General features: G+C 52.4%; 10 protein-coding genes across 10 annotated transcripts; 4 read left to right on the forward strand and 6 right to left on the reverse strand.

Annotated features, from left to right (window-relative positions):
• Positions 1 to 2,177: 2,177 nt before the first annotated feature.
• Positions 2,178 to 3,574, forward strand: LRP88_05473 (class I SAM-dependent methyltransferase; the record flags this gene model as incomplete). Its single annotated transcript, XM_083242024.1, has 8 exons — positions 2,178 to 2,395; positions 2,446 to 2,487; positions 2,537 to 2,603; positions 2,653 to 2,680; positions 2,736 to 2,748; positions 2,797 to 2,886; positions 2,949 to 3,291; positions 3,362 to 3,574. The coding sequence occupies 8 exons, from the start codon at positions 2,178 to 2,180 to the stop codon at positions 3,572 to 3,574; spliced, it is 1,014 nt and encodes a 337-aa protein (XP_083103172.1).
• A 1,020-nt stretch (positions 3,575 to 4,594) lies between these two features.
• Positions 4,595 to 6,046, reverse strand: LRP88_05474 (uncharacterized protein; the record flags this gene model as incomplete). Its single annotated transcript, XM_083242025.1, has 1 exon — positions 4,595 to 6,046. One exon carries the CDS (start codon positions 6,044 to 6,046, stop codon positions 4,595 to 4,597), a length of 1,452 nt encoding a protein of 483 aa, XP_083103173.1.
• Positions 6,047 to 7,133: 1,087 nt separating this feature from the next.
• On the reverse strand, positions 7,134 to 8,258 carry LRP88_05475 (Alpha/Beta hydrolase protein; the record flags this gene model as incomplete). The annotated part of the gene is made up of 1 exon (XM_083242026.1): positions 7,134 to 8,258. The coding sequence occupies one exon, from the start codon at positions 8,256 to 8,258 to the stop codon at positions 7,134 to 7,136; it is 1,125 nt and encodes a 374-aa protein (XP_083103174.1).
• Positions 8,259 to 8,934: 676 nt separating this feature from the next.
• Positions 8,935 to 9,975, forward strand: LRP88_05476 (proline racemase family; the record flags this gene model as incomplete). The annotated part of the gene is made up of 1 exon (XM_083242027.1): positions 8,935 to 9,975. The coding sequence occupies one exon, from the start codon at positions 8,935 to 8,937 to the stop codon at positions 9,973 to 9,975; it is 1,041 nt and encodes a 346-aa protein (XP_083103175.1).
• A 190-nt stretch (positions 9,976 to 10,165) lies between these two features.
• Positions 10,166 to 12,620, reverse strand: LRP88_05477 (uncharacterized protein; the record flags this gene model as incomplete). Its single annotated transcript, XM_083242028.1, has 4 exons — positions 10,166 to 10,339; positions 10,389 to 11,775; positions 11,831 to 12,448; positions 12,499 to 12,620. The coding sequence occupies 4 exons, from the start codon at positions 12,618 to 12,620 to the stop codon at positions 10,166 to 10,168; spliced, it is 2,301 nt and encodes a 766-aa protein (XP_083103176.1).
• A 1,719-nt stretch (positions 12,621 to 14,339) lies between these two features.
• LRP88_05478 (uncharacterized protein) lies at positions 14,340 to 15,723 on the reverse strand (the record flags this gene model as incomplete). Its single annotated transcript, XM_083242029.1, has 3 exons — positions 14,340 to 14,588; positions 14,636 to 15,488; positions 15,542 to 15,723. The coding sequence occupies 3 exons, from the start codon at positions 15,721 to 15,723 to the stop codon at positions 14,340 to 14,342; spliced, it is 1,284 nt and encodes a 427-aa protein (XP_083103177.1).
• A 1,210-nt stretch (positions 15,724 to 16,933) lies between these two features.
• On the forward strand, positions 16,934 to 17,832 carry LRP88_05479 (HotDog domain-containing protein; the record flags this gene model as incomplete). Its single annotated transcript, XM_083242030.1, has 7 exons — positions 16,934 to 16,972; positions 17,087 to 17,127; positions 17,218 to 17,233; positions 17,287 to 17,352; positions 17,403 to 17,517; positions 17,566 to 17,710; positions 17,763 to 17,832. The coding sequence occupies 7 exons, from the start codon at positions 16,934 to 16,936 to the stop codon at positions 17,830 to 17,832; spliced, it is 492 nt and encodes a 163-aa protein (XP_083103178.1).
• A 211-nt stretch (positions 17,833 to 18,043) lies between these two features.
• On the reverse strand, positions 18,044 to 19,442 carry LRP88_05480 (uncharacterized protein; the record flags this gene model as incomplete). The annotated part of the gene is made up of 3 exons (XM_083242031.1): positions 18,044 to 18,655; positions 18,704 to 19,214; positions 19,267 to 19,442. 3 exons carry the CDS (start codon positions 19,440 to 19,442, stop codon positions 18,044 to 18,046), a joined length of 1,299 nt encoding a protein of 432 aa, XP_083103179.1.
• Positions 19,443 to 21,149: 1,707 nt separating this feature from the next.
• Positions 21,150 to 21,556, forward strand: LRP88_05481 (uncharacterized protein; the record flags this gene model as incomplete). The annotated part of the gene is made up of 2 exons (XM_083242032.1): positions 21,150 to 21,348; positions 21,459 to 21,556. The coding sequence occupies 2 exons, from the start codon at positions 21,150 to 21,152 to the stop codon at positions 21,554 to 21,556; spliced, it is 297 nt and encodes a 98-aa protein (XP_083103180.1).
• Positions 21,557 to 22,313: 757 nt separating this feature from the next.
• Positions 22,314 to 24,209, reverse strand: LRP88_05482 (uncharacterized protein; the record flags this gene model as incomplete). The annotated part of the gene is made up of 4 exons (XM_083242033.1): positions 22,314 to 22,360; positions 22,452 to 23,186; positions 23,235 to 23,316; positions 23,367 to 24,209. The coding sequence occupies 4 exons, from the start codon at positions 24,207 to 24,209 to the stop codon at positions 22,314 to 22,316; spliced, it is 1,707 nt and encodes a 568-aa protein (XP_083103181.1).
• Between the last annotated feature and the right edge of the window lie 750 nt (positions 24,210 to 24,959).

Raw genomic sequence — 24,959 nt, forward strand, 5'->3', positions numbered from 1 at the left:
AGTCCCTGTCGGCATGGAACACCAAATACGGCTAGTTCACTGGTGATGATGCCCACCCCTACGATCACACACCATCGGGAAGCCTCCCGACATTGTTGCCCAATACGGCATGTTTGCACGATCGACATCGCTCACCCCCTGTCGTCTCATGCTCAGCACCAAACCCACATCAACCTACAAGAATCCCGCCTCGGACGCCCTTCGAGGTCATCTCATCCTTGGCTTCTTGATCTTGATTGACCCTTGGTCCCGGGTCGTGCGACGCGTACCCGCACTGCGTCATTTCAACACTGCGGAATTAGACTCTAGACACTGACCGCTTAATTTGGCAACCTGAAGCTGTGATCTTGGCGAGGCTGTAAGCCGACCCCGGCTTGTCCGAGGTTCGGGGCTGAGCTCAGGTGACGGAATTGTTTAAACCCCAGACAGTGTGATATGCCAAGTCTGAGGCTTGCTAGTCCATGACAAAAGCCATGGGAAGCATTCAGGCCTCCTCCTACATTGCTGGACCCTGCCTTGTACGTCATGCTGTGCTGAAGCTGAAGCTGAAGTGTATGACTCAACGGCCCCTTTCCATCACAAGTGTGCCGACATCACCGGAAGCTGCCAGTGTAGATGAGATGACAAGTTCATGCCGGTCCAATTGTTAGTCAAAACCTTCCGTTCTAGTCTGTACAGTATGCGATAAGATATTAGGCTCTACTGTCCTAGCCTTGCTAGTTCACTCTATGGATTAGTGGGATACTCTCTAAGCTATGGTATCATTCGGGCGAGATAAACACGGAAGACTCCGATGAACGTTATCTTGATAGGTCACTGAGCGTGGGGGGAACGGTGATAAACCCTTGCCGTAACCAAGACCAAGGCTCCCCAGGTTCTTGTCTTGGCCTGGGGATAAGAAGGACGAAGGTACTATTTCTATCAAAGCGGTTCACTCGTGGGGCCAACTGAGCTGGGTGTCATCTGGTAAAGGGTAACTCAGTTGGACGCATAGTCTATCTATGTTGAACCGGTCTTGAGGTCTTCAACTGCCAGCGACGAGGCGAATTGTGGATTGATCCTATTAACTCGTGGAAATTATCTTCTGGCAACTCAAGTCGCCTTTCTTCATGTTCGAGTCTGATGAGAACATTCTGCTGCGAGCATTCATTTCTCCTTCACCTGTGGCGCGACCTTCTTCGTAAGGGTCACAGCTATCAATGCATTAAGGGGCCAAATACATAGCTCATCAAGTCTAGATATCAAAAGACCAGGAGAGGGCATTGCGGCTATACCAACGAGTTGATCATGTTTAATCATTGCCTCCTTGCGCAATTGAGAGTTTCGGGCTGTTAGGAATTGACATGACTGGTTCAACTGAGATCAAAGCCCACCACACACTAGCGCACACCTATCTCGTTGCGGCTAACCCAAGACTGGGTAACAAGCTACTATCTATGCGTTTCGAAACCGATTTAGAGACTAAAAAGAGAGGACCTAGATGTTGTATCTGAAAATAATCTATTTCACAATATTCAACATGGCTGAAGCTGGGGTGGCCATAACAACTCAACTTGTGACCAATGCCAATTCCAAACCCACAGTTGACATGACTGGATTGAAACAATAAGTAGCGATGAGGATACATGATACTCTACATGCGCAAGTGAGTCAACACGTGACAGGGATTTTGAGTCTTCAGGAGAAACCAACGTTCCTTATGATCTGACCCCCCTGCGAAGGCTGTTAAGGTAGTAGCCGAGACGAACAATTGTAATAGATACGAATTATCCCATTTAACGGTTGGCCGTGTGCGCGTTCCCTCGGTTAAGCTCCATACTAACAGCTGGTACCCCCGTCCGGGGTAGATGCTCTGTCGTCCGTCACGACACTGCGTGTGTTGGTTGGCAGCAAGTGGAGGCGACATATGCGGCCAGGTAACCCAACGGTTCCATAGACAACCTTGCCCGTCATGCCAGCCACCCCACAAATGAGGGAATACAGCTGTGACTGAGACAACTGCAAGGATGGCTGGGTCCAAATCAGCAGGAACTTGCAGACAACAGGTGAGGAGTCCTGCCATGTATTCTCTGGTAGCAAGGTTGTCCCGCCTTTGCCGCCGGGTTTTAAAAAGCGCTCAACAGGCCAACTGCAGAAAACCCTCAGCGTGAACCCCTTCAAATCACTGAAGTCAAAACATGTCTGGTCATAGCAGCCCCAAGTCGCGAGCTGCAGGATCGCCCCCGGGTGAGCAGATCATCGAGGCCGACGACAATCTGCAGTATGAGGAGGATGGCGACTCGGCTCTCGGACAGGACGTCAACAGCTCCACTGCCTCCATCACTTCCAGCATCCTCCACTACCGAACCATCCACGGGAGAACCTATCACAGCGAGAGGGGAAACGCGTCCTATTGGTATTTGGACCTTGGTTTCGTTGTCGAGAGTTGAAGCTGATTGGTGGCAGGGGATCCAACGATGAAGCGCAGAGTGAGGCCATGGACATCGCGTGAGCAGAATGACGATCAATTGATCGCGAGATAACTAACGTGCCGCAGCCACCACATGTTTACTTTGTGCAAGGATGGCAAAATGCACCTTGCGCCTCTGAAGCCCGACATTCAGGTAACATATGTTTTGTGTTGGGCACTCTTGATAACTAACCGGCCCATAGAAAGCTCTTGATGTAGGATGTGGAACCGGTAAGCACTAGTGGGCGTATGACCTGGTTCATGGCTAATGCGTCAATCTGTATAGGAATGTGGGCTATGTTAGTCACCCAATGACGACTCAAAGCACATCGACTAACTCCCTACAGCGACTTTGCAGACCAATACCCCGGCTGCGATGTCATTGGCACCGACGTGTCGCCTATCCAGCCAGCATGGATTCCCCCGAATTTGAAATTGTAAGCAGAGGTGTCCTATACCTAACCATCCATCTGTTCGCAGCTCACATCTTTTCTTCAAGCGAGATCGAGGACTGCACTCAAGACTGGACTTTTGCCCCTAACACTTTTGATTACGTCCATATTCGGTACCTGATCGGCTGCATCCCGGATTGGAACCAGCTCTTCAAGGAGGCTTTCAAGGCCATCAAGCCTGGTGGATACCTAGAGAGTTTCGAAACGGCTCCTTACATCGAGAGCGACGACGGGACTGTCAAGAAGGACTCGGCGCTAGACCGCTGGGGAAACATCTTTATCAAGGCGTCTAAGAAGACAGGACGGACCTTCACTGTGCTGGACGAGGGTATCCAGAGAAAGGCCATGGAGGAAGCAGGCTTTGTCGACATCGAAGAATGGAACTTCAAGGTATATCTTGCGTGCTTTTAGCGTTTAAAAACTAACAAGAGGCTAGTGTCCAATCAACCCCTGGCCCAAGGACCCGAGACTCAAGGAGATTGGCGAGTTTGGACAGCTCTTTGGAACACAGGACACCGAGGGCTTCATTGTGTTTGTGGCTGACATGTTGGGATGGTCCAAGGAGGAGGTGCAGGTCTATATCGCCCTTGTTAGGAGGGAGCTTCGGAACACCAAGAACCACGCGTTCTTCCGCCTCAGGTCTGTGTGGGGTCGCAAGCTGGAGGAGAAGTAGAGAGGCCTAGAAGTAGGGTATGGTGTTGATGTTGGCTTGGTCTCAATGATAACAGTCTTATCCAATATACAAGCCCATGCAAAGCTTCAAGTATTTATCTCCAAAAGCAAGTTGTGTACCTCTCTGAATGCATATCTATGTTGACCATAAAGTTTAATAGGTAGCAGCCTGCAGAGTGAAGCCCCTTTCCCTAGGAGGACAATTGACTTTTTAGATATAGACATGATGATGGCTTGATCAATTAGCGCATAAAGTTGAATCGGATAGGTTAATAAAGTTCAAGCACGATAGTCTCAAGTTAAAGGAATGACGGAACATTTTTAAGAAAAGTCTCCGGCGGCAAGGGGGCTGCTGTAAGTGCCACCCACTTTAGATCCCCTATGCCGGCAATAACTTGTGGCAGGATCAGTCCCTACCCCTGAACATTGCAAACCACAGGATACCCTACCGACATCCTGGAACCTGCAGGAGACGCTTATTATGCCTTGGTGTGTCTAAACACTGCAGCCTTGAAGGAATCTCGGTGGAGTCCTGCGGATTCCCTCCGCCCTGGCTCCGAGCGGGATAAGAGGTGGAACCATAGGATCTCGGACGTTCAGCTTCGGAAGTACAGACCACAAAGCTTACAGCTAGGCACTATCCAGTGGAAATCGGGTTAGCTTACGCGCCTTGAACCAACACTTGGCAAGCCTCGGGCTGTCGGGGTTCTCCACGCCGCTGAAGCTCCACCAGACGATCTTTGATAACCCAAGCTTTTAGTCGTTTCCGACTGTAAGGGTAGCCCCTTGTTTATGGTCACTTGCGCCATGATGACGTGTATGAATCACGCTGGGGACATCTCGTTGATAAAGCGGGAGCTGTAATTCAATTCTATATGCGAGCTATTTGGGTATTTTCTTGAGCAATTGAAAACGTGCCGGGCAAAATAAGATAGGAAATGCAAGAAGGGGCAGCCTCAAACTACCTCACAAGTTTAATCAGCGACTACTGAAACATTCTTGACACTCAGGTGCTTCGCAGTTAGAAGATGGCATTGTCACCACAGTCAAAGACCCCACGGACTCCGCCTGCCTTGAAAAGGTCGAGCATCTCGGTTATCGAAGACCAAAGACCGGCACCGTTGAGAAGCAGAGAGAAGCCAACTAGGAAGACATTGACAAGAGTAAAGGTGATCTGCTTCCATCCGCTAAAGTAGCGGCCCTTGTTCAAGTGGAACCATAGAAGGGCAGAGATGCCGTAGGTGAACCAGGCATAGGTGGTGGCCGAGCTGATGGACAGGATAGAGTCAAAGATGGGAATGACGTTGGAGATGAGGAAGGACAGGATCCAAAAGACAGTCGCACAGCCGAGCCAGAGACCCCAGGCAAAAGAAGAGTTGCTCGTGACCTGGTCGGTCCTCTTGAGCCAGCGGAGGATCTGCACAAAGAAGTACTTGACACCGATGTGACCGTTTCCAAGACCGGCAGTCATGACAGCGGGGATAACAATGCCGTAGGCAACCTTGGCTGGGATGATGGGAGCAGAACCTAGTGCAGGGGAAGTGGTGTACTCGCCAGCGAGGCAGTAGATGGCGATAGCGAGAGTCAGGTAGAAGGTGATGGAAATGGTGATGAGACCACTGAGGGCATAGGGGAAGTCCCTCACTGGGTTTCTCATTTCAGCCATGAAAGAAGGGAAGGTGATGTTGCCAGCAAAGGCAAAGACAATCTTCAGACAGGCGTTGAAGATGGTCCGAAAGCTGGGAGAGACGACGACAGTGATCTTGGCATCCCAGCCATCAGGCGCCTTTGCAGGGTCTGAGACTCCGAGGCTGATCATGACAACCAAGGCCGCAACGACGATGCTGATGACGGTCGGGACACCGCTGTACGCGATGAACTTGGCCGTCCGGGGTACACAGAGCAGAAAGCACGCGATGCAAGCGATTCCGATGAAGCCAACAGTGCAGGTTCCATGCTCACTTAGGGTATTGAGAGCGACTGAGAGCGTGACGGCGGTAGAGGCACAAGTCATGAGGAGCTGGATAACAAGGCCAATGGCGGCGACAATCTCCCAGGGGCGTCCGCCCATGACTCGCACCATGTCAATGACATTGACGCAGTGAGGATAGCGGGCGTGGAATTGGAGCAGTTCATAACCAGTATATCCAGAGAGACAGCCGATCAAGATGATGGCGATAATGCCGGGGATAACACCCAAATCTCGTAGGGCACCAGGGAGGCCTAGAACCCCTAGACCAAACTGGTTGCACAGGAGGGCAAAGAGAGCATCCCAACGGCCCATGTTACGGAAAGACTGTCCGTTTTCGCCGTCAAAGATACCGCCGCTGGCTTCCTCATGCTTGCCGGCTTCAAAGTCGTGGGTGCCAGAGGTGTCGGTGTTGTTGCCGAGCTTCTCGTCCATGGAGGAACCGGCCTTATCTTTGCGGGCGTCGACAACGGTCTTTGTTTCAGGGTTCTTGGAGGTGCGCATGGTGGCGTTCGATAAGCTGTAGCAGGGTTGCAACGGGAGGGCTAGCTGCGAGTTGGTGATGTGCCGCGTTCTAGAAGGAGTCTAGACGCCGCAGGCGGCTTTGATGATCGAAGCTAAAGATGGAAGAATCAAAAGCCTGATGTTTAAAGAAGAAGAAGGGGATCTTAACGCTTCTGGTTTAGGAAACGAGAAAGGACCGGTTGATCGACTGCGGCTCCCAAGCATTTATATACCCAGCCAAGAGTTTTTACGCAGCATTGGGCTTTGACAAGAACGATTGAAAAGCGCTCAACAATGGGTTCTGCCCAAGACTCTTCAATTTCAGGGTTTACACGCATTGGCATGGATTGCTTGGGTATTCCCTCATGGGAAAAGCATTCGATATCCACCTCCCGGGCTCCCCGTAAAAGGGCAGAACACGACCACCCAGGCGACGTCATAGCATGGAGAGCCAAGCAGTTTCGACCCCGAGTATCCCACCTTCCCCATGGGGCGTCCACAGTGGTGCTAGTTTCGCCAAGTAAAAGGAATTGGAGGTGGTGATAGATGATAGCGGCTAAGCTAACCGTTGGTGTTGAGACTGTCGGGAGGACTCCCGACTTTGACAGGGGGAGCAAGTCCCACACGGGAGGGCTGCCGACGTTCGTGGGCTGATGATAAAGGACGAACTGCCTCCGCTTGCTTGGATCTGAGAGGAGCCAAGAACCTTGGAACGAGTGTACGTAATTTACGCAGAACGGGGACCAGGCAGTGAATGGAACGGCAGAGAGGCAATGTCCTGATGGTGAGCTTACGGTTCGCAGAGCAAGGGTGACTCCTTGCAAGAACAACCATTTGCCGCTATTCAGCCTCAAGAAATCGGAACCATGCCGTGTGCCCACCAAGTCCACGAGTCAGCATAAAGCCTCACTCTTTCTTGTTTCGACCGCGTTCCTTAACTCGCCGCTGGACCACTTAATCATGAAACCGGCCAGTAAACCAGGTGTTTTCTCTCGCCACGACCCCTCATCCCGGTGAAGCGTCCTTTTGATCTCTCAGACATTTTCCCAGAATGTCGTTGTCATTATGTAAAACATGCCGAGCCTTGCTAGATGTTTGGGATGGAGACGCCGACGTTGCGAGTCTTGGCGAGCTCAAGGATGGCGTTGCCGGCGGCGAGGTCCGTCACGCTGACCCCTATACCTTTGTACATGACAAAGCCCTCGCCAAGCCAAGACTCGAGAGACTCGGTGGACTTGTTCCGCCGTTTCCAGCTTAGAATCTCTCCCACCTGAACTATATGCTCAGCCTTGAGTCCGCTCTGTATGACTTCTCCAGACTTAACGAGGCACTCCTCCAAGTCGTCGACGAGGATACTGCCGCCTGCCCCACGTGGGCTGTAAGAGTCGTCTCTCCCAGCAGCGTGTCGGAGCATCTCTGGATCCAGCTCGATCATGTTAGGTTGCCATGAGCCGATGGCCCCAACAAACGGAAGCCTGCTTCGGGTTCCTTCGCCTAGGATGGACTTGAGTGAAAACAGGGGCGTCGTGGATCCAACCGTGCAGAAAACGGTGTCAGCTGTTGACAAAAGGGCGTCCAACCGTTGGTCATAGTCTGACTGAGAAGGATCAAGAACGTTGAGGGTAGCTGAGGACTTCCAGTACTTCTGGTTCTCCTCTGTAACTTGCTCGACCAGCGCCTGAGCTCGAGCCGCAGATCGATTAACAATAGTGATATTCTTGATCTCATCACCTCTAAGAGCCAGTGCGAGACGAGTATGCCAAAGCCCTTGCTTCCCAGCACCAAAAATAACAACTTCCTCCGTACAACATCTCCACATCCACGGGATCAAGGCGCAGAGTGTAGTCCGGTATCCGGTAACCTCCCCAGCGTTGAGCAGGCCCGTGGGCCGGCCGCCGGCGTCGCAGAGGGCCAGCACACCGTTTAGCGGGGGGTTGACCGTCTTCCCGGAGGCGTCCTGGACGGGGGCCGGGGTGACGACGATTTTTGTGCCCACGGCGTCCGGGGAGCTGAAGGTGCGGAAAAGCGTTTTTTGTCCGGTTGGTCGGTTGACAAAGTCTGGTGTAGGTTGATACTTGCTTTCCTCACCGACTGTGAATTCGATGAGTGAGTCTTCGAGGGCGTGCTGAAATTTGATGATGTCGTCCTTTGGAAGGCTGATGAGGAGGTCGTGCACGACAGAGTCGTTCAGCACCACCAAGTTGTTGGCCATTATGAATAATCGGGTTAGAAGCCGACGTTCTTCAAGCTGACTGTCGCTGTAGTTCAGAGAGTCGGTAAACCGTGGGCTGTTGTATATCAAAGCGATGACCCGAAAGTAATACCCTAGCAGAGAAGAAGTTGAAAGATTCAGGATGCAAAACATACATGTATAGATATATAAACATGTGGCCAGCAAGGATCGGGAGTCACTGCCGGCCCCGGGAACCCCGCAACTCCCGGCCGAAACCTCCGAGCCCACGATTCCGGGATCGGGTCTGTTATCAAACAAACCCGTTCCCCAAATGGGAAGTTGGGGAAAACGCCCATTGTACCCCCGCGAAGAGACGTGCGGCTAAGCTAAACACCTCGAGTGCGGGGAAGCAGGCCACAGAAGTCTGATAAGATCAGTCACGGCGAATGGGAGCTTCAGCGATGCGTTTCTTGGGGTCATGGGAGAGGGACGAGATTGTTGCTTTGCAGATATTGGGTGGGCTTCTAGACGTTTGTGGATTTTTTGAACTACGGGTATCATTGCCGATGTTTTGACGGAATATCCGACTTTTGAGGGGACTTGGGGGGGTTATAAGATGCCCTTGGCTGCTGGCCTTGGTATTATGGGTTGAACCATAGACCCTGAATCCTCAACTCTTTCAACCTGTTTTTTATAATCTCTTCTTATACACAAAATGCCTTTCAAGCGTAGCTTCAACACTGTTGGCGTCCACTGTGGCGGCGAGGTCTGCGATGTCGTCGTCGGAGGCGTTCGCGACGTTCCGGGAAAGACCATGTACGAGAAGATGATGTACTTCTGGAAGAACGAGGACCACCTTCGAAACCTACTTCTCAATGAACCTCGAGGATGTTCCGCCATGTGTCACAACCTCGTCCTACCCCCTTGCAACCCCGAAGCCGACTATGGCTTCATCATTATGGAACACGAAGATTACCCTCCCATGTCTGGAGCCAACACCGTCGCCACGGCCACTTGCCTCCTGGAAACCGGCATGGTCCCCATGCAAGAACCCGAGACAGTAGTCAAGTTGGATACGCCCGCCGGTCTCGTCACTGTTTATGCCGACTGCGAAAACGGCAAGTGCAAGAGCGTCCGGTTCCACAACGTCCCAGCCTTTGTCTTTGCCCTCGACAAGGAGGTTACGGTCCCCGGCCTCGGCGCCGTCAAGGTCGACATTGCCTATGGTGGCATGATCTACGTCCTTGTGGACGCCGCCTCAGTTAATCTCAAGATCAAGAACACCAACGGCGCGCAGCTCGTCGAGGTTGGAGAGCGCATCAAGCGGGCTGTCGTGGAGCAGACAGAATGGGCCCACCCCGAGAACTCGAGCATCACGAGTATCACAGTCCTCGAGTTCACGGAACCTCTCGAAGCCTACAAGGACGGAAAGAGGGCCGTCAACACAGTTGTCGTTTCTCCTGGGCGTCTCGACCGAAGCCCCTGCGGCACTGGAACCTGCGCCCGACTTGCCGTCCTGCATGCGAGGGGAGAGCTGGTAGAGGGCGAGCCTTTGTACCATCGCAGTGTTATTGGAACAGAGTTTATTGGTAAGGTAGAAGGTACTACTAAGGTGGGAGACTACCCTGCTGTGTATCCCTCTGTCACGGGTAGTGCCTGGATCACGAGCTTTAAGCAGGTCGTGCTGGACTCTACGGATCCCTTCCCGGAGGGCTTCCGAGTTGGAGATGTGTGGCACTTGGACCCCGAGGAGTAGGATGCGCCTTTAATAGCGTATAAAAGCAATTGATTCTTAGCCATTACCTCAGCACCACCGTCCCAGCCGATGACAAAAGATGGTGAGTGTTGATACCATCAGAGCCTGCCTCAGAGCAAATGACAACCGTCAAACTCGCCTAAGTGAAAGGAGGGCAATACTACAACAAAGCCTGCGTCTCGCATCCCATCTAGGCTCCTGTACCAGGCCTCACAGACCAAGTCTCGGCGGTGTAAGTGAGATGTCCTGAACGCTCCAACCTTGCCGGGTTGACATAGACTCTCAACTGCACTGCAGCCTTCTCGACCTCATAGACGCGGAATACCACATAAATCTTGTCCTCGCTGTCTTGACACTCGTGAATCTACATCAATGGTCAGCGCAAGAGGGCGTGATTGGGTTGGATGACTTACCAATATGTATTGACTCTTGCTCATGTAAAAAGGAGCTTCGCATGGTCCCGTCGTGGTCTTGACCTCTAGATAATACCTTGGCTTCTTGTTCTGCCAGATATCTCTCTCCAGGTACCCATTTTCGATCATTAACTCAGTCAGAGCGCCTTCTCTGTCGTTGTATTCGAGGTCTGAAGTCTCTCTGTGATTCCAGGGCTGAATGTCAGTATAGTCTGGATGCGTCGAGACATATTTCCGGATCGTGCTCCTCCAGTTTTGCAGGGAGAAGCCAGGGAGCCCAGGACTCAGGTTCTTCAATAGCTCAAACACATAGAGTTCACCAGCGGCACCGATCTTTCTGTCACGCTTCTGCTGGGACGAAGACCGGAATGGCAAGAACTGGTCGACCCCATCATAGCTGCTATGGTCCATAAGATCAGATAGGGCATGCGACATTCCAGTCATGTCATATGCCCCCCGGGATGGGAGCCTGGGACTTCCCCGAGCAGCGGCTACAACCCGCTCCAGAAGGGCCTGATACTGGGCCGTCTCCTGGTCAACTAGGGCAGGCAAATCAAGAATAGGTCGAATGGCTGGTTGGTGCCTGGTGATGGCCAAATCACTTCTTGCTTCAATGTAGCTGACATCCTGAGTAAGGTCGGAGCCAGAGAATCGCCTTGACCTTGTCGGTTGGTGCCAAACTGTAAGGCCTGTAGCCACTTCTCGACTGACTGTGCTTGGGGTGAAGAAGGGCTCATGAATAACGCTTTGGCTGCCTGGCGTGGCAAGTCGTGACGAAACAGGGGTTTCCAGGCCAGGAGTCTCCTCAGCTTCCGTTTCGACCAAGGCCGGGGTAGCAATTGGATCCTCATCCGAAGAGCTTACAACATCTCCGACAATGTGGGATTCTTCAACAATGTGAGTCTCCTCAGCCACAAGACGTCTTTCAATAGCCTGCTCTCCCTCAACCTCTTCGGTCTCCTCGACCTCTTCGTAATCGTCCTCTAGTTCACCGGGAGCGATTCCCTCATCCTCCAAGATATCAGATAGAACAGAGTGACTGGAATTGAGCACGCTTGCTGTGACTCTGAGTCCTTTCTCGTCCAGTGCTACCCAGCTCCCGTCTAGAGGAGTCATGAGCCATCTAAAAAGACCCAAAGGAAGCTTCCTCGCGTAGCATGACTCTTTGCTCCTCTTGGAGCGAGGAACAAAGATGTTAAGCTGTCCTCCTTCCTCCTCGATGTGAAGATCGCTTTGGGCTTTTTCGTAGGATCTTTCGTGGCCATCTTGGTTGATGTAGAGCGTTGCCGCAATCCCGTCGGTTTCGTAGACTTGTGCGTTCTTGAGAGTCTCGTAGAGGATATCGGCGCCCTGACTGAGTCGCGGACTGTTGTAGTGGTATGCAATGCTGTATCAGTGATTAGTTAGACGCTCATCAGGGGGTTAGTTGATTTGGGAATTACCGGTACAGTGCATGCGCTCTGGGCTTGATGCTCCACGCAGGGGTAGAGAGAGGCTCCTCGCTAGCTCCCCGTATTCGAGAAACCTCTCGGACCGCCTCTGAAAGGTGTCTCATCCCCAAACCTAGCCAGTTAAGAGTAGGTCCAAGTCTTCGAACTTGATCAAGGCCAAAGTCCAATGTTTTCGCCATGGGCTTGAAGATGTCCCCCAGCTGGGTACGATCGACGATGGCAAACTCCGCCGTTGCTGTCTCAAGCTGGACATGACCGTCTGGGTGCCGAACTGGGAAGATCCTTCTGCCAAGAAGTGTCTTTGGGTCTGGGGGCTGAGTGCCTGCCGAGATGTACGAATTGAGGATCCAAATGTTGGGCTCAACCTGGTCTCGGGTGGTATTTGAGGACGAGCCCAAACGGTCAAGCTCACTGTAGACCAGCTCTACGCTCAGAGTCTTAACACCGAGGAAATTCACGAAGAATTTGTCCAATTCCTTGTAATGAGGTTCGAGAATTGCCCACCCTGGGAGCTCGCTTTCGCTCGCCCACAGGCACTTGGCCACTTGGTGCCAGGCGCCATGCCCCCCTTTCTCGGCATAGATGAGGTTTTTGTTGACGAATACCGATCTGATCCATGTTAGGCAAGACCGCATGTATAATAATCTAGGCTTACTCACTTGATATCCTCCTGGACCTTTGTGGGTAGGTTCTTGCTCATAGCGCGCAGCTGCTTGTATAGACCAGAGACAATTTCCAGTTCCGAATCCTCTTTGTCGCTCAAGTATTCCAGCTCACGCATGATATGAGAATAGTCACAGTCTGGTATCTCTAGAACGTCAACAAACAAGTTTGGCAAACTTGTAAATTCGACCAACAAGGCTTTCATGCGCGCTTTGAGGGGATGTCTGCTTCTCAAACATGGAGGGGCTTCCCACAAGCAATCGGTCAGTGGAGCCCAGATACACTCCGTTCCGTTCATAGAGGGGACTATAATTAGCCTGTTCTCTTTGAAACAGGACCTAAGGAATGTCAGACATTGATCAAGCGTAAGAATGGGATACCACTGACTGAATAGCCTGCTTGCTAAAATCCTTGAACATGGTCTGGAGGTAATTGCCATGCATGACACTGTATAGCTCAAAAGCTCTTCGACAGTCGTCTTCCGTCGGAGATTTCACGGTGCTGAATGCAAGCAGAACCCTCAAGTAGAATGCAAGATCGGCCGTACTTTTGATCCCAAGGCTGCCGGTCAGGGAAGCCCAATCCAGGCTGTATTCTTTCCGTTCTATCGGTTGTTCAAGTTGAAGGTACGGGAAGTCAGCTTTCCCTGTCAAGAACCTGTCGGACTGAAACAGGAGGTCTGGGAAAGGAAGGTATGTCTCTTCAAGTTCAAACGTTTGTCCCCCTTGACACAAGACCTTCATCTTCCTCAATTTCTGTTGAAGTTCAGCGCTTGTAATAATGGGATTCCTTTCCTGTGGCCAATGGTGAATCAGGAAAGCAACAAACTTTTCTGGTCTATGTTTTGAAACATAGTAGCAAGCCTGCGACAAATCTGCGGGCGATGAGTCCACGTTAGCGAGCCGCAATAGTCGCCGCACACCCATGATCTCGACAAGCCAGTCCCTCCAGGTGAGAGAGTCTTGTCGTGGGGGTTGTGGGACGTCTTGGAGATAAGACTCGTGTAAATAATCAACCTTAAAGCCCGGGGCTCCCTTGATGGAGTTATCGTCGCATACGATTGGTTTGAGGAGTTCTCTTGGGCCGAGCGGATTGTCATCTGGGAGGTAGACATCATGGTTGCCCGTCAACCTACAAAAGGTGTCATCCCCAATCAAGAAGATTTTGTCGTAGTCTGTCTTCTGGTGAACTCCGCTATTATGTGTAGAGTATAGAAACTTGAGTTGCTGTTCATAGAATCGTATTTTTCTTGAACCCTTCACATACGACTTGTGCCGTTGGAAGATTCGTTCCCGAACACTATTGACACTGAGGGACACAACGCGAAGACATTCGAAGAGTTTACGCCGTTCCGGAAGAGCTGCTGCCGACGAATCAACAAGGCTGAATTCAAGGTCTTCGGGGATTGCGAGTCCTGCTGTGTCCGGGAAGAAGACCTTCTCCCCAGCTGTCGCGGCAAGCCAACGGCCATCTCGCAAATGAATGATGGGCAACTTCTCAATCATGGGCCTTGTCGATTCATGTTTCGTGTTTGCGTAATAACTATGAAGCAGATGGGCCACCTTCTTTTGTAGGTAGTCGTCAGAAGCCCTAGCTTTGATCCAAGAATCTGCGGACTGGAGATCTTGGTCGACCATGCGAATGAGGTCTCGGCAATCAAAGTTAACCAACCCCAGGTTTTCGAGAATAGCAAGACTAGAACGCCCATAGCGACGAGATATTCTGAGCTCTGGGGTAAGATCCCTGAGCAGAAGATTGTTTTCCTCGTCAACGTACTGAGGACAAGGGTTGCGAAGGCTGGTGATGAGACGCAAAGGGCCTCCGCTGTCCGGCCGAATCAGTGGCGTTCGCGAACTTTTGCTTCAATGTTTGCGACCAAGGCGGACCAAAAGTCAGAGTACGATTTGTTCTCCTTGTCGGGAAGAAACCGCATCCAGGTGTATTGAAGAGTGTCATGATTGCAAAACTCCAAGGCTGCTTCAATAAAGGCCTCGCAGATGCCGTCACGGAGACCAATGTTGCGCGCGGCAGTGGTGACGATGTGTTCTCGGCTGGCATTTGTCATAAAATCACTATGGATCAAGAACTGCCCCCTTGATTAGTTCAGCTCTATGACGAGGCCAGGAATCTTACCGAGAAGCCCGCGGGTTGGACAGGCAGGAATGCAAAGACTTCCTGCGACTCGATAACAGGCTCATGTTCGGGCGTCAGGGGAAACGCCAGGACGACTTCGGCAGTAGAGTACTCCTTCAATCGATCTTCTTCCTCCGAGTAGGTGCGATTCTCGTTTTTGGAAAGATTGTGTACTCGGTGTTTGGTGACGTGATAAAGGGTCGAAGAACTCTCTGCGCTGTCGCTATCGTCTCGCGTCACTGTCTTGAGTATCCTGATGCTGCTATCGTCGGTCTCACTCTTGGAGAAGACGGTTGACGTCTTGCTTTCGTTTTCTTCGATGATGGTGCGAATCTCTTCCAGATTCCTCATGAATAGTAGAACGTTTCCGTTGAGCTTGCGCAGTTGCTGGCGGATGCTGTCTCGCTGGGCTAAGATGCTCTGAGGGTCGCCCTCAGTATGGAGATACAGGGTCATTCTAGTCATGTGCCGAGGAAGCTCTTCGGTAAGCTCCTGCCAAATTGGTGTTATCATCCCCAACCCCCCATCTGACGGGCGATGCTGGAAGTAGAAGGAGTAGGGACCAGACTGGATATGCACCCTCCATGCCGCCATGAACACTGACTTGAAGCCGATGCCTTTTTCGCCGATGTATCCTTTGGTGGCCGACTTGGAGCTTTTGCCGATTGAGCAGATGGCTTCCAAGTTAGCTGGGGTGAAGCCATCTTCATTACACTCAATGACCAACTGATCTTTCCTCAGGTGGAAAGAAACGTACGGGCGGCCTTCGGCGTGGAGAAAGTTGTTGTCTTCGGCATTCTGCAAGAGCTCAAACACAAACCGGGCCGTACTGCTATAGAGACTCTGTGCTAGCCTTAACGGAATGTTAGGAATGCGAACAATCGAACTGAATAATGATCTTCTTACGCCTTGATAGCCGGCTCCAGTTCGCCCTGAAGGCTGCTGATGGCTCTCTGGAACTTGGCACGGCCCGCTTCACTGAGCTCGTCCCAGTACTTTTCCTCAACGAAACCGTTTTTGCCGCCGAGCTCTGCGATGAAATCGCGAGCCCGAGCCGACTCTGACTGAGGTGTATCGTCTGACTCCATTGGTGTTGAGGGAATAGCACCCGGTTAAGCGCAGGATCCGTAGAACAACACGACTTTGGGGACTTTGGGGGTTCTGACTAGATAAATCACTCGTACTCTACAGTTTCAGAAATTTCTTGCATGCACCTCCGCCCAAGGATATGAGAAATCTCTCAAAAAGGGAAGCGGCAGCGACAACCCTGGTCATGTTGTTGGTTCTAAATCTTTATCCTGGAAGAAACGTTGGGTCTGGGTATCCAAGCGTTCTAATTTGGCTTCCATTTTGGGCATGTGAGGAGATAAACGTTCGATGGGGGTGGACATTGCCTGCCAGCCTGTAAAACAGCCATTGCCCGGGCTTCTATTTGCTCGGCTCCGTGATTTGATCAGAGCTGAGAACATGCTCCGGGGTATGCCTATTTCCGAAGCCACCTTTACTCCGAGAATCGGGGATTGGATGAGCTTCAAGAGTCCCGGTTGGCAACGGGGTATCTAGAACGCATCAACTTGGCAACTAATCAACCAATCTAGTCGTAGATTATATTTTTCAACTCTGTATATTGTTATTGGCAAATGACTTTGTGTGTTTGTGTCTTGGTGACAAGCCGAGAAATAACACCAAGGCCCGTTCTCACGATTTGAACCTCGGTGGTCCACAAAGGGGAAATGGCCGGCCTCGGATGCTACGGCACGGTGCAAGTTGTTAAATATCTGAGACGGTACCCATGTTGCTCCGATGAAACCCTGGCCCGCAAGCTGGATTTTAAACACGATGTCGATTCTGTTCCGTTCAAAAGGAGTGCGTGGTGGCTTCAAGCCCAGTTAATGTCGTCGCCTGCATGTTAAAGGTCGCCATCTAAGCTAGCCAGTGCCAAGCCATCTTAACATGCCCTTATCTGGAGGCTCATCTCATTGCCTCCCTACGCACCCTTCTCTGAGTTAACATCAAGGCAAGTGGTAAAAATAACGAAGTGTTGAGAATCTGGGGAAGTGCCCAGCGTGATTACGTCAGTCTCGGCTCCGATGAGAAAAGCGGGTCGAGCAGTTCCGCGGGGACAACCCCGGGATCCGGGTATTCGAGGGGAAGCTATCTCGATAGTAGCCGAGTTGGAGTTTGCATCAAAAGCATTGTAGAGCCGCTGTACCAGGGACAGCTGAGCGTTGGACCTTGACCTTCCAGGGCGTTTTATAGACTTTGTCGCTGTGCTTGTCTGTCTCATCTGCTCTCGCAATGGCCAAGAAGCTCAACCCCACGCAGTTCACCAAGGCGGTGCGTATCCCTCATCGCAATCTCAGTCGCGTCAAGTCCCTCGGGCCTCAATTGCTTTCCTCCTAGCGTTATTACCTCGTTAAACTATAGAACTAACATTTCGTCTCATGTCAGGTGGTGCGCTCCTTCATGGCCGACTCTGGTCTTGAGCCTCGGTACGTGGCCTGAATATCATCACAAACTCATCCGGACATACAACTCCGACAACGGCACAAGACGAACTGCTAACGACAATAACTCCACAGGCTTCTCGGGAAGAATGTACGCATATCGCCATCACTCTGGAGTCACGGTCAATGCTGACATCCCCGTAGTTCCGCGTCCTGAGCGCTGCTGAGGGAAGAGTCGACTTTGAGCTCGACATCCACAAGGATCACACCGTTCGTACCCTCAGACGTACCGTGAACGTATTTTCACTGATCTCTTTCAGAACCGCCTTCAAACCATCCATGGTGGCACCATCGCTAGCCTTGTCGACCTCGGCGGCTCCCTTGCCGTCGCATCAACGGGCCGCTTCGCAACCGGCGTGTCAACCGACCTCAACGGTGAGTCCCCAAGTCTGCGCCCCCCATGTATGTAGCTGATTCGGGCAGTCACATATCTGAGCCCCGGTGGCCGCGTGGGCGACACCCTCAAGGGCACTGCCATCTGCGAAAAGATTGGCAAGACCTTGGCGTTTACACAGGTGACCTTTACCAACAGCAAGGGTCAGCTCGCCGCTCGAGGAAGCCACACCAAGTGAGTTGCCTTGTGCCCCGACGTCAAAACTACTCCGTACTGATAACTACAGATACGTGGCTGGCACAATGGGCGAGGCCGGCCCCTACGTTGCTCCCCCCGAGTTCTCAGACGTGGACTAGATTGAGAGTCACCAAGGCGAAATGGGCATTGCGTTGTTCAATACATGACATAGAAGGGTGTATTAAATCCCAAGCAACAGCAAACTAAAGCATAGATCTCATGGTATCACTTCGTTTATATCAACAGAAAAATTCGAAATCGCGACGTTACCAGCCGTGTTTTCCAGTCAAATCAAATTGCAATTTCCATTATCCTAGCCCCGATCAACATTTACATGCTAGCCTTGTTTCCGTACGGCTGAGGTGAAGCTGAAGGGGGTGTGCCGTCGGCTTGGTGGTTGAAACCCATGGTCTCCTCGTGGGGAGGCGGTGACCTTGTCTGCGTGGAGGGGATGTACGCGCTGTATGTTTGCTGAGGCTGCTGAGGCTGCCAGCCTTGTTGGACTGGAGATACTGGTTGAGGCTGCTGGTATTGCTGTTGATACTGCTGCTGTGGTTGCTGATACTGTTGTTGCGGCGGTTGCTGGAACTGCTGTTGTTGAGGCTGCTGGAACTGAGGCTGCTGCTGGACCATGGGAGGCGCAGTCGGTTGAGGACCATTGTTGTAAGAGTATCCCCAAGCAGTCTGCTGGTTACCCTGTGGAGCATTGAAAGGCTGGGGAGTAGACCAGAGCCCATTGCTCTTGGCGGTGCCCAAGGCAAAGACCATGCACAGGACGGTGAATTGCGGCCAGACGCCAAAGACGACATCAAGGATGTTGTAGTATAACTCATAACGGTCGTATCTGCTATTAGAAAAGTCGGACCAGGCAGCGATGGACGCCATGACGTAGGTCGTGCGCAGGAGCCAGGCGATGGACATGGCGATGAGCATGGTCGAGCACTGCATCGAGTTAGTAGCTGGAACAGTACCGGAGATAGATATACTCACCCAAGAGAGGGTCTTCTCAGCCTTTGGCTGCATCTTGACCATTACAGCTCGGGCGACAATTCCAAGCGCTGCAACAAAGACCAAGACACGGAACGAAAAGTCAATCTGCCGGGCCTTGTTGAACGCATCCTCACCTGGCACCTCGTCCAAATCAGTACGATAGAAAGAATCGCCGTAAAAAGCAGCGACGAAACGAATCTGAAGACCAAGAACAGCAATCGTCAAGATGGCCAATAGGGAGCCAAAAGCGTAGGACCCAAGTCGCAGGATCTTGCCAATCGGACCAGCATGGCCGGACTGGGCGATGACGATACCGGTGCTGATGCGCAGGAGCATGATCATTACGAGGATGTCGACAATCTTGTCAAAGAAGTTGGCGATGAGGCTGGTGCTGCTGGCGGTGATTTGAATGGCATTGATGGCGTCGTACGAATCGTAGTAGTAACCGTCGTTTCGTGCTCGGAATCCAGCGACGGTCAGGGCGGCTGTACAAACTTCGAAGAAGGCATAGCTAGGTAAGTTAGCCACATTCACAAGGAAGAGATATTCAGAGATTGGCATACCCGGCGAACACAGGCAGAGCAAGCTTGAGGTAGGTGAATGCCGTTCTCGCGGGATCCTTGCGACGACGGGTCAAGCAGAGAGCGCAGAAGAAGAGAATGCAGGCGGGGATCCAGGCCGTCACGATCATCAAGGCGCCGCGAGCGATCAGGTATTTCTCAAGTGGATAAAGCGCCATGGTTATTGATGACGAGCCTCGTCGAGGGCCGAAAATGCGATGTTGATGCTGCTAAGTATGTGCGATGCTGTACGATGTTGTGAGTGTTCAGCCCTGTGAGCTGCAAATGGTTGGATCGTTATCGCCAAGAGGCTGTGATTTGCCAAAGCACGACGATTCGCAGGTGCCCAAAACACGGGCAATCGCGCCTTGAATGACTGCCAACGAACAATGGCTCAAGGAGCGCGCAAACGGTGAAGATGGAGGAGCGGGAAAGGGACCTCGAACACGATGTGCGCCCTTGGACCATTTTACATTGGGCGCCTGCATCCCTTCACTAGCCTCTCCATTGGTCCCGTTTCAGAGCAACGCCTCTTCCGCCAGAAGCAATCCATTCGCAGGAGTCTTTTTTCAGCAGCTGAAGTAGGCAATCACCGCCCAAGGAGCGAACAATATACGGCTGCCACAGTATAAGGCACGGATGCAGGGGTTGTCGACATTCAACCAATCAGAGAGGCGTATTCCCATCTCAAGGATGCCCTGGGCGCATAGAAGGCCCCACTGATGTACCGGCACTGCCTCTGTAAGGCGCTTCAGAGGCGTTAAAGCCGTCGCGTCATTGGTTCACGTCGGCAGTGGCGCCACGATCGTCCAACGCTTGACTTGTAATTTCTTTCCTTCAATCTCTCAGCCAAGACCCCAAGCTCAACCCCGTGATTTGTTCAAGGCGTTTTACGAGGCTCTCTTCTCCTTGGCCTTGGAAGGTTTCATCCTGACATTTGTGAGAGGTGGGCGCAGCTCCACGGCAACCCTTGTGCCTAGCGTTGCCGATCTGGCCTTACTGGGCTCAACACCCACAGGGCGGTCGACTGGAAAGGGAAATGCTCGGTGCTACAATCATCCGTATTACTTTTACAGCACGAGGCTGCTGTAAGAACTGTAAATCATGCATGTTCGTTTGAGCCTCCACTGTTGGTTCTGTTACAGAGAGTGCGCAAAGGTCCGCCTTGTCAATAAGACTGGGACATCATTCGAGAGGTTCGCTTTCGCCTTGGATTCTTTATCAATCGGTAGAGTCGTCGGGAATGGCTTAGCCCCGACATCCGCCTCTGTCACGTCACAATACGGCTCCACCTCCTCCGCTCTGTCAAACGGTTCGAAGACAGTGGCTCGACAAGTGGCTCAATATGAATCGTACCAACTCTTGTCAGACAACACGACAGAGCCTCCGACGTCTCAGACACGGCCTCCTTTCGGAGGCCTTATCCGAAACCCGTCTCATGTTCGATTTAAGATAGCTTATCTATCTGATCCAGTATTGACCCTCACCCACCCTGGATCACGAGCTCTGCAACCCTATACCAGCATCACAAAAACCTTTACTCTCCTTCATATCATCTCAAGGAAAACACCATCATAGACCACTAATAACATCCAAATGTCTCAATAAAGCCCCCGTCGTAAGCCTCAAGCTGTCGCGTGGTTCATCGCAGCTCCACGAAGACCGCCCAGGTGACGTCACACGGACATCGCACCTACACCATCAAGAAGTGAGCATGACGACGTCACGACTTTGCGCCCCAAGAAATCCAGGAACGGGGCAGAAGGACAGAATGTAAATAAAAAGCACGAGTACAGGATTGAATATGGAATTTACATCTCTCGAGTTACTACTACAGCTTTATACTTAAACAAAAAATACCTGTCTACACACACAACAACATCAAAATGGCCATCACTACTGCTATCAACGACCTTCTCAGCTCGATCTACGAGCTCCTTGCATCCATCTTTGGAACCGTCTACGCAGTCATCCACTCCGTCATCGTAGCGCTCCTAGGTTTCGTCCGCGGCCTCTTCAACCTCATCGGCGACGTCGCCTCAGGTCTGGTAGACGTCGCAGGCGGCGTGGGCAAGTTTGTTGCCGGTATGCTCTTTTTTCTCTTCTGTAATTGCTTTCTTGCCCTCCCCTGCGCATTCTGCGGTGGATGGATAATCTCGCGATGCTGTCTTGAGCACAAGAACTGACTGCCGTAGGCAATGCTGCTCTTCTTGCTGTTGGCGCCATCGCGGCGATTGCCTATGTGAGATACACGGCGCAGGGACAGCGTATCGCGAACAAGAAGACCCAGTAAAGTGCCAGATATAGTCTCAAGCTTGGGAACATTGGAAGGGGAGTTATACACGATACCCGGATGTGATTTGGACCATGGATGGGATTCTCTATCAGACAGGCCGGCTTAAGAGACATGGAGTAAATAGGGTCAATGGGATTTCAACTTTGTGATTCACGTATTTCTCATTGTAAACGCTGCCCACCTACTCACCGTGACATTGCAAATTCCATTGCCAGTGCTCTTATCTCAACACCTTCAGCCTTACTTCCAGCTGACCTTTGAGACTCCAAGCTTAGTGAGCTCTTCAACGGTTATCTCGGCTAGTGCTGGCCTAGATCCACCATCTTCGAGTTCACCTTTCTGGGCCATCTTATTGGCTGCTGATGCACATGTGATGGTGAGCCTCGTGATCGAGTCATGATGTTCCATTCGAGCACCATCCATGCACATAGTCAGACATTCACGAACTTTGATACAGGCCTGGAACCCCAACTGTCTGGGATCAATAGACTCGGTGTCATGACTTCGTTAATTCTTGTGGTTTTCCAGTAAATACCCAGAACAAGTCTATCTCTCCCAGTCTCGTTACATATCGTCATGTGCCGTTCCTTGTCCTTTATCCAATCCCAAAGCCAAACATGTTCTGTTATTGACACGAGCAATCCGGTGCTCTCCCACCAAGACGTAAAGACTCCAACTCCTGATAGATTCCCAAACAATTTCGCTCCGTTATCGTTCCCGTCAAATGTGATTTCATACAATCGATATATGTCCCTCAAGTCAGGGTCGCAAGCATGGCCCGCATGAGCTTGGGAGGAGGTCCTGTGCAGCTCGGTCAACCGCACATTCTCAAAATAGAGGATAACCAATGCGCACCTTCAACGGAACTTTGGCACGCTAATGGAAAGCCTACCTTTCTTGTCCTTTTCAATTCGCGGAGGCTTGCGGTGCTCAACCACCTTCTCCAGCCTGTCCTCCACAATGACGACTTGTCCGTCAGGTAGTCGCTCAGCGTGGACGATCTCGCCGCCCGTGCTGGAACGTCCTCTGGGTCGGTGTGCGAGCTCACGCTCTAGAGCGCGAATCTCGGCACGAATCTCACGACGTCCACCACGAGATCGGGAGCGAGACTTGTGGATGAGCTCGCCCTGGTGATGGTGATGGTAGGAATCCCAGCTCGACATGGTAGTCGTAGAACGGGAGGGTGAAACATCGCGAATGATGGTCTCGTCCACAATTTCGACAGGAGCAGGCTGAGGGTTCATGTAGATGGGACCGGGAGGAGGTGGCATGGGCATCGGGGCCGGGACAGGTTGCATCTGGACCGGAGGTGGAGGAGCCGGAGCCGGAACGGGGACCGGAGCAGGGGCCTTTTGGGCCGGCGGCGCCTGAGGAGGGGGAGCTTGGGCTGGAGGAGCCCTTTCGGCTGGAGGTGCTTGAGGTGGAGGAGCCTGCTGAGGTGGAGGATGTTGAGGAGGAGGGGCCTGTTGAGGCGGAGCCTGAGGCGGTGGTGCTTGAGATGGTGCTTTCGGAGCTGGAGGAGCCTGCTGAGGCGGGGGCTGCTGAGGAGGAGGTTGAGGCTTGGCCTGGGGTGGAGGAGGAAGAATAGCAGCGGCTGGTTTGCGAGCCGCAGCGATCTCTGCCTCAACTATGGGGCTTGTTAGACATATACTAAGAGATGGCCAAGGAATCATACCCTTCTTGTAGTCCTCGCTGACCTTGAGGAGCTCGTCAATGTTGTCCTGGCCGAGAGCCTTTTGCACAATGATAGTGTGACCCTATTCAGCGTTAGACGTAGATAGATATGATGACGTTCAGTTTGACAAACCTCTTCAAAGAATGGGTATCCGAGATCAATCAGAGCCCTCTTGGAAACAAGCTTGGCAGGAATGCGAGTCTTGCCCTTCTTGGGATACTCGCTGCGCACAGTAGTGCCTCCACTGCTGCTAGAAGACCGGCTGGAGGAAGACGAGTAGGAGCTGCTTCGCACCGAGCGAGTGCGGGTAGAGCGGGAATCTCGGCTGCGGCCACGGCTGACGGCACGGCGACTGCGGGACTTGGTGTATTCCTTCTCACGAACCCGCTCCGGGTAGGGTCGGAAGTCGTCGTCGCCGTAGAAGTCGGGTTCGGCAACCTTGATGTCATCGTAGAAACCCTGGTCGGCAAATCGGCGGGGTGGAGGCAATCCACGGGTCTTGGGGAGCGGGATGGGGGTGTAAGGCGGAGCACGGTATTCATCCCGGCTACCTCGGCGGACGTCCTCTCGGCGAGCAGGAGGAGGGTACTCCTCGCGCTCATGGAAGAGACGGCTTGGTCGGCGGTCAAAGGTGTCAAGAGAGGATTGGCGACGGAGGAAGCCAGGCCGTCGAGGAGGAGACTCGCGGCGAGGGAAGTAGTCGCGCTCCCTCTCCTTCTCTAGTACACCACGGCGAGCAAATGGTGGAGGTGCTTCTCTCTCTCGTTGAGGCATGTAGCGAGGTTCCTCGCCGTAGTAGCGACGATCTCGGACCATGTCATCCTCGTCCAAAGAGCGGTTTGTCCGGCGATCGAATCGCTCTTCTGAGTGTTCACGGCCTCGCCCGCCGCGCATGTATGATCGGTCATCGTCAAAGCGAGACTTGTCACGGGCTCGCTCAAACATGAAGCGATCCCGATCCCAACGTTCGCCCATTGTGAATGTGTTGTGAGGCTGCTGCGAGCCGGTAGAAACGTATAGAGGAAGACGGCCTTTCTGGGCCTTTGGTGTAAAAGGCTAGACCCTAGTATAAAACAAGGCTGAGCCTCTGGTGTTGATGATGTCAGTGACGATCAGAGCCCGATGCTTGGATCGAGAAGCGATTTTCAGTCGTGTCTGGTCTGGCGTGGGTGATGTGATGGAGGAAAGAGCAGACAGAAGAGTGAGGAACAGAGGAGGAGAAGGAAGAAAAGATGTAGGGGAGGGTGGGTGGAATAGTTGATCAGGAGGGGAGTTAGTCTTCGATAATGAGCACGGATGACGGATGATGGAGGGTGGACGAGGATGGCCGATGACGTTGACAGACAGCGACGCCCCGCTCGTCGCGACTTTACAGGGCGGAAGATTCCAGCGGGTCGTTGGCTGATGACCCCGCCGCAAGGGTCCCCCAGAGCCGCTGGCTTTCGGGGGCTCTGCAGGCTCTGCACTGGAGGCTCAGCGCTCCAGTTGGCCGGCTGTAGTGGTGGTGTCTGCTGACGAGGGCCTGTGATAGGCTCTGGCCTGACGCTCTCTGGTGTTGGCCGAGGAGGTTGCTGCAGCGTGAGGCACTGCGAGACAACAACGAAGCAGACACCTGATACCAGAAATCTGGTAAACAGCCGAGTTTAGCAAGAAAATTCTTGAGTGGATGGAATTTGACCCAAGTGTACTTTCGTCAGGGTCCTGTCCTTTGTGAAGCCACCCACA

The sequence above is a fragment of the Fusarium phalaenopsidis genome (genome assembly GCF_050370095.1).
Source record: "Fusarium phalaenopsidis strain FUZ10S chromosome Unknown contig_32292, whole genome shotgun sequence".
NCBI classification, from domain to species: domain Eukaryota; kingdom Fungi; phylum Ascomycota; class Sordariomycetes; order Hypocreales; family Nectriaceae; genus Fusarium; species Fusarium phalaenopsidis.